The sequence below is a fragment of the Vigna unguiculata genome, chromosome 1 (assembly GCF_004118075.2).
Source record: "Vigna unguiculata cultivar IT97K-499-35 chromosome 1, ASM411807v1, whole genome shotgun sequence".
Classification (NCBI taxonomy): Eukaryota; Viridiplantae; Streptophyta; class Magnoliopsida; order Fabales; family Fabaceae; genus Vigna; species Vigna unguiculata.
The window spans coordinates 24,115,798-24,128,183 of NC_040279.1; the positions used below are offsets into that span (position 1 = coordinate 24,115,798).

Consider the following 12,386-nt stretch of genomic DNA (forward strand, 5'->3'; position numbering starts at 1 on the left):
GTGGTTAATATTGAGATATAAAGGCCATGAAGAAATGCATTTTGACATCCATTTGATGTAAAGGCCGAGATCAAGATGTAGCGATGGCTAGAATTGTTTGCATAGTGGTCATCTTGGCTAACAGTGTGAAGATCTCATCATAGTAAAGTCCATATTCTTACTTATTTCCCAGCATAACCAATCGGGCATTGTGATGATCAATTGATCCATCTGAACGAAGTTTAATTGAAAAGACAAACTTGATGCCCAAAGGTTTAATAGATGGGGGACATGGCACAACATCCCATGTCTCATTTTCTTCAAGTGTTAAAAGTTATGCTTCAATAGCCTTTTTTTTTCTTCAAGAATGGAAAAAAAAAACATAAGAAATGAGAGACAAAATAGTGAGTTTGTGTTTAACTTTCTTTTACATTCGAAAACAAAAAAGAAAGAAAATAGGCGAGAGTAAGAGATGAGTATAATATGTGAAAAACTCAAAAGACAATTGAAAGAAAAAAATATCTTAGATACTTTTATTCTATTATATTTAATTTTATATTTTATTATTTATTATCATTAAATGTTATACTTCATAAAAAAAATATCTAATTTAATGTCCATCCATTTTCAATATATGCTACATATGATTTAAAAAAATTTAAAAAAATTAACAATTTTTAATATATAAATTTTAAAAAATTAACAATTTACGAAATGGTGACTATGGTGGATGGTGGATTCGCAGAAGCTTGGTGTTGAGAGAAAATGACTCTCGGTTTTGGTGATTTAATTATGGGATGAAGGTTGTTTGTGTTGGCATAAGTAAGCTTGAAGCAAAGAATTGATAAAGCCATGTATATGAATATCATAGGTGTTTGATGAAGATTGATGAAGATCCATTTGAAGATTATGTTTTAGTGTGTTAAATCTGAAAATAACATGTTAAATGGAATGTGTTAGTGTTATATCTTGTTGGTAGGCTATATGACATAGGTTGGATGTCTTGTGTGCCTTAGTGTGTCTCTTATAATATGTTAAAATGAGTTTTAACAGGTTAAAAGGCTTGTTGTATATAGTTTCTGGTATGAATGTATTCAGTTAGTTGAAATATTTTTCAATCGACTGATTTCACTTAAGTTAAGTGAAATCAACTGACTATACAAAAACTTCAATCCACTGTTTTCACTTAAACCAGACTATATAAGCTGTGTTTTCGCGAGCAGAGGTGCGAATCTGAGTTTTTGTGCACTAAACTTTGTCATTCATCTCTGGAAAGCTCTCTCTACAATACACAACTGCAACTCGTGTTTTGAAGATCTTGGTTGATCTTGGAGGCATTTTGGCTTGTGAGTAGCTTGAAGAACACATGTATGGTTGGCTAGGGACAACCACCATCAGGTTTGAATGTTCTTGTGCCTCTGGTTGGTTTGCCTGATTTGAGTTCAGGTTTGTAAGTGTGATTCTTGTAGGGTGTGTGTTTAGATTTTTGTGTGAGCCAAAAATTTGTGAGTTTTGTTGTTCAAAAGTGTAATCTTGGTGTGTGATTTGTAAAACTTTTGAATATAGTGGAAACCAGGCTCAGGTTGTCCTGGTAAACTAGATGTAGCTTTGTGATTGAGTGAACCAATATAAAAACAACTGTGCATTTTTCTTTCCCTCATCTCATTCTCTTTGAAACTCTTTAAAAACTCAAGAAAACCAAGCAATTTGATCTTTGGTGTGATTTAATGTGTTCTTGTGTAATCTTAGGCTTTATACTTGTTATAAATATTGTTTGGAATAAGTCTTGTATGTAAAATATTATTGTTTGAGTTGAATTTATGAATTCTGCATTCTGCATAAATCTCCAGTATTTTAGTCGACTGATTTGTCTTTTTAATCGATTGTTTCATAGCGTCAAGAAAAATTTAGTCTGTTGTTTTATATTTTAATCGACCGAAAGTGTATTGGTCTGCTGCATTTACATCTAAACTTTCCAGTCCATTAGATTCAATTGAAAAGAGGTTTAAGCTTTGGAAAAAGTTTTATAAAGCCAATTCAACCCCCCCTTCTTGGCTAAACTCGCTATTTCAAAACTAACAGTTTGTGGAGCTCTGAGAGAGGTTAGGCCAACTCTAGAGAAAGGAGTGCTAGAGGGACCTCTTGGGATGCTCTAGCAAGTGACTACGAGAAGAAGTATGGCTCAAAAATAGTTTTGCCATCAAAACATTATCATTCTCAAAGTGAGAAATACATGGGGGAGACACCTCTATTTATAGAGTAAGGTGTCTCCAAAATGGCCCAAACCCTAAATTGCTAACATGCACCAAAACCTTAAAAATGCTATCTTGGTGAAGGAGAGCTTGACATATGGTAATCCTCACTCTCACAAAACGAACCACTCATGAGTTGCCATATATAAAGCTATTTTTTGAAAAGCCTCTCCAATAGGATAATGACATATGACCACTACCTATGTAAGAGAACTCTCCATTAAAGGTTTTGCCATGTGGCATGTGTGGGACGTCCTCTACCTTAAGCTAGGCGCATATGATGCTCCCTACTTAAGTAAGATTGTTTTTAAAACCCTACGTTACTTGGCCCTTAATACAAGGCCTTTAAAGAAAAACCTACATTACATAACCCTTAATACAAGGTCTTAAAATTCCTAATCTACTAAAGGTACTCCATTGTGACCTAAAAGAAAAGAGTTTTGCTTCACCTTGCACAAATGACTTTATCTTTTCATGAAAGTGTTTGGGCATGCTAGGGGTATGCCATCACCTTATCATGCTGGTAACAAGGGCCTATGAAAGGTATTTTAGAGATTTGCATATTAATATTTTCAACTGAATTCTATGAATATTAAAGAGAAGCATAAGCTGTAAAAATTTGGAATTGTCCTCGAATAAAATGGCTCATCAAACAGTTGGTTCTAACACCAGTAACACCAACAACCTCACCAAACATACTCCTCAGATTGCTTACGAACTTATACTTGTCGAGTGGTAAGGATCGTGCCATCAATAACCATATCGAGTATAAAAGAAAAGTCAAGCATCTCAAGACAGGATACAAATCACCATTCCTATCTCCTTTCCCTATCCTCAACAACTTAATCACTAAAGTATACTGCATTCTTTGGCTATAACTTCTGTTGTATGTATGTTATCACCTACTAATGCTATTAGAGTATAGCCATTGTTAGGAATGAAGGCTAAACAAAGAGTTCTCAAAGCTTCAGAGGCAAAATCATTTATAATACTGAAGATCTGATATTGTGTCCTTTCCATCTCAAAGCAGAAGTATTTTGAAATATAGCATGTGTCGCAATCGGGGTCATGACGGGACGGTGAAAAAATTTATTTGAAAATAACAGAGGAGTCACCACCATAATTTATTAAGGAAAACTATAGAAACACCTTGAATATTGAAACCAAGTTTAGGTTCAGGAGTCAGTTACGTGTAGAGAAGGTATTAGCACCCCACAACGTTCATCCAAAGATGATTCCTTTTAATTAAGTATGCAAAATTAATGCAATTTTTAAAATATATGGTTTCCCGCAAAAAAATAATAAATAAATAACAATAAAAACAATAAAATAAAAAAATCAAACAAATAAAAAAATACCAAGTATTAAAGAAAATAATATTGAAATTTTTATTTCGGCCCTACAAGGATTGACCTTGCTCCTACGTATCTTCATTTGCAATGGAGAATCAGGGTTACGTAGTTCTTTATAGACTATTTGGAAAAAAAGATTTTAAATTTTTGGGAGGTGAACCCGACAAGGACTTGGCCTTGCTCCTACGTATTTCCATTTAGAATGGAAAATCAAGGATCATGTAATTCTAAATAAAAGATTATGGAAAATGATTTTGAAAATATTTTATTTTTTTTAAGGCAAACCCGACAAGACTGGGCATTGCTCCTACGTATTTTCATTTAGAATGGAAAATCAGGGATCACGTAGTTCTAGAATAAAAAAATAATTAAAAAGAACTATTTGAAAAAGGTGTGATTTTTGGAAGGTGAACCCGATAAGGATTGACATTGCTCCTACGTATCTCCAATCGGAATGGAGAATCAAGGATCACGTAGTTCTAAGTGAAAAAAAAAAAAGGAAAATGATTTTGAAAAGATTTTAATTTTTTTTAAGGTGAACCCGACAAAGACTTGACTTTGCTCCTACGTATTTCCATTCAAAATGGAAAATTAAGGATCACGTAGTTCAAAAATCAGAGATCACGTAGTTTGAAAAAGATGAAAGGGTTTGTAAACTCAAATTGTTTTAAAGAAGTTTTGTATGTTGTAAAAAGTAGTTATCAAGCAAGTCCGAGACCCAATCCCAAAAAGATAATTAAAAAGTATAAAAAACTAATGATTATCAAGTGAGTACGAGACTCAACATGATAATTAAAGTTATAAAAAATAATTATTATCAAGCGAGTCTGAGACTCGACATGATAATTAAAATTATGAAAAATAAGGATTATCAAGCGAGTCTCAGACTCAACATGATAATTAAAGTTATGAAAAATAAGTATTATCAAGCGAGTCCCAGACTCGACATGATAATTAAAGTTGTGAAAAATGATTATCAAACAAGTCCGAGACTCGACATGATAATTAAAGCTATGAAAAATGATTATTAAGCAAGTCCGAGACTCAACATGATAATTAAATTTATGAAAAATAATTATTATTAAGCGAGCCTGAAACTCAACATGATAATTACAATTATGAAAAATAATTATTATCAAGCGAGTCTGAAACTCGACATGATAATTAAAATTATGAAAAATAATTATTATAATTATGAAAAATAATTATTATGAAGTGAGTATAGGACTCGACATGATAATTAAAGCTATGAAAAATGATTATCAAGCAAGTCCGGGACACAACATGATAATTAAAATTATGAAAAATAATTATTGTCAAGCGAGTTCAGGATTCGACATGATAATTAAAATTATGAAAAAATAATTATTATCAAGCGAGTTTGGGACTCCACATGATAATTAAAGTTATGAAAAATGATTATCAAGCAAGTTCGGGACTCGACATGATAATTAAAATTATGAAAAATAATTATTATCAAGCGAGTCCGGGACTCATAACGATAATTAAAATTATGAAAAATAATTATTATCAAGCGAGTTCGGGACTCGACATGATAATTAAAATTATGAAAAATGATTATCAAGCAAGTCCGAGACTCGACATGATAATTAAAATTATGAAAAATAGTTATTATCAAGCGAGTTTGGGACTCGACATGATAATTAAAATTATGAAAAATAATTATTATCAAGCGAGTCCGGGACTCGACCTGATAATTAAAATTATGAAAAATGATTATCAAGCCAGTTCGGAACTTGACATGATAATTAAAATTATGAAAATTAATTACTAATGTAATGAAAAAAAGTTTAAAAGATTTTAATTATTAAGCAAGTATGAGACCTAATGAGAATTTTGAAACTTTAGTTATCAAGCAAATTCGACGCTCAACATGATAATTAATGTTATGCGATATATATATATATATATATATATATATATATATATATATATATATATATATATATATATAACAAAATAAATAATTGATAATTTTTGTAAAATATTATATATCTTTTTTAGAAAAGAATATCTCCAAACAAAAATAAAATTTTCTCAATTAAATGCCTAGATATATTTATTATTTAATAGCTATCTCAAAATTCTTTATTCCAATATTCATGTTTAGTGTGTATTTTGAAACATCCAATATAAGCAACGTATTATATTAGCCATTAAAATCAACACTCATAATCCGATAAAAGAAATTAAGGAAAAAGTATAAAATATTTTAATTAATAAACTAAATGTACCAAAAGAATCTTTCAAATGCAGAGATTCATATATACATATAAGGTTTATGTTTCTTTGACACTTTTTTATGCCAACACACATACGCAACTTTCATCTAATATTAATGGCAATAAAGCCCATCCCAAATTCCGTATATTACACAACCAACCATTTATTTTGACATAACAAAACCACATTACAAGAGACAGTTTCATAAAAGAAATGATAATTAGAACATATACATATGATGCCATGATGAGTGCAAGCTTCAGTGTAAGAGAAGGAAAAGAAAGAAAACAAAATAATCAATATGTTCGGTGCGATGATCTCATAATAAATATCACAAGTAAATATAAAAGGAGAAAGAAAAACCTGGATTTTTTCACATCTGTTTGAAGATTTTTGGTTTTCAAAATCAAAACAATGTTTGCAAGTGTATTTCTCTTATCTTCTAAAAGCTTCGTGTTTTGGTGGCTTTGCCCCTCCAAGAAGTATTTTCATGTGTTTTTTCTTTGTGTTTCGTGGTGTGTGATCCCTTAGTGTGAGTTGTTCTAGAATGATCGTTAATGGAGGGTGATGAGAGTGAGATCCAAAAAGGATATTTTTGACCTTGGGAAGAAGATGACAGTGGATGGAGGAGAAATCTCTCATTATGTGTTGTGTGAAAAACCTCTCTTAAATGAAGTAGAGAAGAAAAAAAAAGAGCTTAAGGGACGAACGTGAGAGTGAGAGACTATCAGATCTTAAGACATTTTTTCTAATTTTTTAGCATCGTCTAGGATATTAATTGTGTGCGGAGGTTGAGAGAAAAAATGGGGAAGAATATAGATTGTGGGAATATAAGGAGGGTGCAGTTGAGTAACGGTAACATATAACCACTTGTTTAAAAATTTCCTTACTTTTTCTAATTTTAATTTTACTTCTTAGTAAAAACTATATATATCTTTTTATTATTTTTTTAATTTTTATTAGCCTAATATATATATATATATATATATATTTTTTAAAACAATATTTTATAGTTTTTTACCGTTATCTTTTTTTCATTTTTTATAAATTCAAATATATTTTATAAAACTATTTTGATTATTTAAAAACTATTTTTCTATTTTTTTATTTCCAATTTATTATTTTTATTTTATTATAAAATTCTTATTCTTAATTATTATTTTAGTTATTTTTTGTGTTTATATTTTAAAAACTTATTTTCATTATAAAAGTTTTTTTTTCTTATTTTTCTATTTAGTTTACTTTTCTATTTTAAAAAAAAAGTTTAATTATGTTATATTATATGTTTAAATTAATTGTTTAAAAAATAAAAAATAAAATTATTATTACTAAAAAAAATTATTTTATTTTATTTATTATTTTGTCATCCAAAAGGATGTTTTGAAATAGGGATGAAAATAAAAGCCTGACCGCTGCTAGACTAAAAATGCGTGAAAGAGGTTGAAATATTGAATCTCCAGACCCGTCAAAAGCCCGGTCTAGATAGCCCGCTACATGCGCGGGTTGGCTCGCAGCCGCATAAGTTAGTAAGAAGAACAAGTGCACACTGCAAAGATCATCCTCTTCCACGCTGACGCTGTTCACCCCTAATCAGACCCAGCCAACCCCACCCATCTCTTAACAGACATATCCCTTTCATTCACGGCTACCGCACCGCAGGACCGGCCTCTACTCCACCCCTTTTACGATTCACGGCCACCGCAGGCGCGCCTCACCACCACCCATCACGATTCACTGCCAGCTCTCTCATCTGAGTCGCATCATAACGCCCTTCCCACCTGCATCGAAGTCGAACGCGCCTGAATCACCCTTGTCGAACTCGAACGCGCCCTTCCCGAATTGGTATTGTCCGGATCAAAATGCCATTGCTGATGTCCTTGATAGTTGCATTTCATATTAGACCTTTAATGCGATTTAATACCTCTGCTGCATTTACATGAAAAATTATTACATTGGCCACTTTTAGATAACTACATGGATGGATTCAAGTAATGGTCAGACCACTACAAATGTTTCACTCACTGTTGTTATTGCTGGGTTGAATGAAAGTATCATCCTGGTTCTGTTATTGCATATGTAAAATTATTATCACTGAATAGATCTTGTTTAATCTATACTACTTCTTCAGGGCCAGCTTCGTGGAAGAACTGAAATAGCTCCTGATCAAAGGGAAAAGTTTTTACAGAAGTATCAGCAAGTGCAACAAGGGCACGGTACCCTTCTTAATATGCCTTCTCTTGTTGGGGGAAACCATAAGCAGTTTTCTGCCCAGCAACAAAACCCCCTTTTGCAACAGGTGCTTGTTTATCAAATTTGTCTTTTCTTTGTTTGGTTCTTTTATTTTTCTTAGAAGATTCATTACTGTCCACAAAAATAGAGCTATCCAGCTTAAACATGCATGTTCTTCTAGTGTTACTTTTTTCTTGATTTTTAATGTGGTTCTTTACTACAGAAGCATTGGTCCTCTTGATAATATTCCAAGCTAAATTGGACAGCTATTTTTAAATCTGTTTCAGTACAAAGTGATGGAGAAAGTTGTACGGGGAAAGGGAAGAAAATTCATGTTTCTTTTTGTTGGTCATAGTTTACTGCCTGATAATTAGTCTGGTTGTGAGTGTATTACTTAAATTACTTAAATATGAATCCTGTTTATGTAAAGGAAAAGTAAAGCCTTCTGTACTTGCTTTGGTAACAGTAGAAATTAAAGGAATGAATGTTTTTTACTCCAAGTAGAATATGAATTCACGGATCATCCAAAATCACCAGATATTTCATCTTGTAGTATCAAGTAGAATTGAAAATTTTCAGACTGATGTGTGACTGAGTTGCAAATAGTAACCAATCGCATATAATGCCCATGAGGAGGATTGTGCAGTGAGTGAATTACTTGTTTGATCAGTTGTAGTCTGATTAGTTATATTGTCTGATCTGTTGTTTTCTGTTTGTCAGTTGTCACTGACAGGTTGTTTGTTACAGCTACAGCTGTGACTGGATGCTTGTTAGTCAGCTGTTATAAATGATTTCATCATTTAAATGAGCCTCTGTAGTCTATATGTATTTGCTGTAAACAGAAGCTCATCACTTGTAAAAACTCAGATACTCAATACAAAGTTTTATTTTCTGTTTTCTTAATATGTGGTATAAGTATCAGTAAGTAAATATTGCATACTGTTAATTTACATTTTAAAATGTTGTTAGTGGTGTTTTTCTTGAAGCTTTATGTTTTCATTTTCAATTTTCCTTCCATATGTACTTTTCTTTATGAATAACTTAATCTGATTAAAACTTATTTTTCTGTTAAATGATAATATATAACCTATAACTCCTTGTATGACATAATTTCTTATACATCAGAAAAATGTAATGTATGCAGTTTAACTCTCATGGCTCATCTGTTTCTTCTCAATCTGGTATTGGACTTGGGGTCCAGTCCACTAGTCTCAGTTGAGACTAATAAAAGGATAAATAAGGCTAGCACAACTGATTGTTGGAGGTATGTTACTAAGATTGGGGTGGATAAGGATGGGAAAGAAAGGGCAAGGTGTAATGGTTGCAACAAAATTTGTGTGTGGTGGAAGAAAATATGGAACTTCTCATTTGAATCGTCAATGAAATGTGATAAAACCAAAAGTGAAGATATTGGTCAAATGATGTTAGAGTTGAGAGGAAAATTGAAGGGGAAGAAAATAGATCAATCAGAACACTGTCAATTGTTTATTGCACTTGTTTTGATGCTCCACGACTTGATTTTATGTAGTGTTTTGATGTTGTCTGTTGCACTTGTCCAGGACTTGATTTATTGCACTCTTATGATGCTCCAGGATTCGTTTGATTGCACTGTTTTTATGCTCTACGACTAGTTTAAGATGTCCATGAATTGTTTTTTTTTTTAAGTTAAGATGCCCTCAATTATGCAGGCCAGCCCATGGGCCTGCAGGCCAAAAGAAATGTGGGGTGGGCCACTGATTCCAGCCCGCATATTTTGTGCAGGACAGGCCAACCCTGTCCGCTTTGTCACCCCTAATTGTATTATTCACAATATTCATATTTATTTAGCTAAAATATGTTCTTTTTTTGTATCTTTGTCTTTTAGGTTCTTTGAGTGAAAAAATAAATTAGGTTTTTTACCTTGTAAAAATTAGTTTTAGTCATTTGAATCTTACACAATTCAAGGGCCACCAACTCACCCCAGTCCTTTTTTTTTTTTTAAATTAAATGATGAAATTATCTAAAATTTGAATTCAGTTCTGAAATAGAAGAGGAAGTAGCACACTGCATTTCATGGCTTACGATTCTTCCCCTCATGGCCGTGTGCATCAATTTGTGTTAGAGGGCACAGAATCAAAGCCTTTGGACGTGGAATCAGCAGAATCGGTGACCCTTTTGATTAAGCACCTACCAGAAGCCATTCCTCATGACACCCTTTCTAGAATCTTCACAAATTTCGGTGCTTTCTCGGTGCGCCCTTGCTCTACTGCCAGGTATCTAACTCCCAAAGGTTTTGAATTTCCCACTGTTTTTTCTTTTTGTTGCAATTTGATGATCTTGAGTGTTTGAATATGACCATGGTTAACTCTTGTTATGAGTATTGTGCTACCATGTGAACTTTGTAATTTGCTTACAATGTTAAAGGGATTCCCCTTGTTCATATGTTTCCATTTACTTATACTTAACTTGAGGGAAAGTATAAATTTACATTTAGCTCTTAACAATCTTTTGCATGTTTCTTCAATTACCAAGAATCTGTTTAGTGTAAGCAAGTTTGCACAAGATAATAATATTTATTTTGATTTCTTTTCTCACAATTGGTTTGCCAAATCTCAGGAATCCAATGACATTCTTCTTCATGGATGTGTTGGTTCTGATGGCCTGTTTCAGTTTTAAAGTTTCCCTTTTACGCCCAGACATGTTTCTGTTTGTTCTAATAAGTAGTAATGCTAGGGTCCAATATTTGTACTACTAGCAGTGCTTATATTTGGCATCTTAGATTAGGACATCCTAATATCGATGCTATACGTATTGCACTTCAACTTTGTTATGTAACCTTTCTAAGAAAAGTTCTAAGCGTTTTTGTAGATATACATAGGGAGGATAGCAAGAATGTCCCGCAAAGTTTGTACTTTCAATTTGGGAGTCAAGAGTGTATAATTTGTCTTTGATTAGAAGGACCATTTCTTCTCTGAAGAGGCTTTGCTCTTTGATTATAAGGTTTTATCTTGTAATGATTCTTACATTTTCAATAAATAAGATAGTTGTCAGCTTATCTTAAACTAGATTCGTACAATAAACTTACTATGCTACTTGAATCTCGTTTTTGTCCTTGGTTGTGCTTCCAAGTCATCCATAAATGTTCTTTATTTAATGATATATTTGAATGATATTTGACCTCTTTATTATTTTTTATCCAATTTATTTTTGCTTATCAACATTGCCAAATCACGCTTTAATCTTAATTTGATATATGCAGGTTGAAAAATTGTGCTTTTGCGGATTTCAAAAATGAGATGGTGGCATCTCAAGCACAACGTCAACTACATGGGTAGTACTAATTGAATCATTCGCATTTTTTTTCATATTTGAAGAGACAACCTTGACATATAGTTTTCTTGTTTGGTTTTACATCATAGAAATGTTTTTTGATATCTTTTTGAATTGGTTCCTAATTTTGAAACACTTTAAAGAAAACTTAATATTTGTTTTAAATGATTGTATCTTTGTTTACTTTGGGTTGATCAGGTTGAGATTTCTTGGTAAGGTCTTGTCAGCAGAGAGAGCGAGTAAGCTAACTGGTAATGGTGAAAATAGTAGTGGTGATCAGCTTGGTAAGGACTCTAAAACATCAATGCTGAAGAATGCAAATGTAGGCAAACCTGTTGACGGAGATACAAAATCAAGAGGCCTCCCTATTCCCGAGCCAATTGCTGATAGACTTGGTGTCAATTATCCTTTTCCTCCCCATCTTGAGTATGCTTCTTCTTATTTGAAGTTCTTGTTAGTATTTGTTGCTTTATTGCAAAAGGGGATGCCAGGTGCCAAATTGCGCACAAATATGATTAATAATTAAACAAAATGAAATGAATTGATTCACGAGAAAAAGATGATAAAAAACTATGGTTATTGTGAGAATCATTTTGAAAGAATTATTGGGGTAATCTTATTGTAACCCATTTTACTTGACAACGTTTTTCTTACAAGCATAAATTTCTTGAATATAGAACATTTTTAAGAATAAGCAGTTCATACTTATATGTTCTCCCTTTTCCTCTGAATTTGTCTGCTCTACCTTAGCATTGTTGTGTTTGAGTATTTTTTTATTGCATGTGATTCAACAGTAACTTACAAGGAAAAGCAAAATGTCATTGTAAACTGGCAGTACTTTCCAATGTGTATAATTATTCTTTTCTTTTGTTTATGGTATCAAATATTTAAATTCTGTGATTATCTTGCCTTTCCATTTTCATAGCTTTTGGAATTGACCATTTGGAGTGAAAACTTAAAAAAATGACCATGAGTAGCTTTATCAAATGTTATTTTATGAGCAACTCTCACTAAATAAAGT

At 32.2% G+C, this 12,386-nt stretch overlaps 1 protein-coding gene across 10 annotated transcripts in view; it reads left to right on the forward strand.

The window, feature by feature from the left end:
• Nucleotides 1–7,262: 7,262 nt before the first annotated feature.
• LOC114184092 (U11/U12 small nuclear ribonucleoprotein 65 kDa protein) overlaps nucleotides 7,263–12,386 on the forward strand; it is a 42,226-nt gene continuing 37,102 nt past the window's right edge. For 8 of the 10 annotated variants that reach the window (XM_028071342.1, XM_028071374.1, XM_028071334.1 and 5 more), the window contains exons 1-5: nucleotides 7,263–7,669; nucleotides 7,956–8,123; nucleotides 10,073–10,308; nucleotides 11,295–11,366; nucleotides 11,564–11,791. In XM_028071342.1, the coding sequence (XP_027927143.1) occupies nucleotides 10,109–10,308; nucleotides 11,295–11,366; nucleotides 11,564–11,791 (500 nt within the window). In that variant the 5' untranslated portion in view covers nucleotides 7,263–7,669; nucleotides 7,956–8,123; nucleotides 10,073–10,108. The remainder of the gene's footprint in view (nucleotides 7,670–7,955; nucleotides 8,124–10,072; nucleotides 10,309–11,294; nucleotides 11,367–11,563; nucleotides 11,792–12,386) is intronic. The other 2 variants (XM_028071405.1, XM_028071397.1) reach the window with 2 other exon arrangements.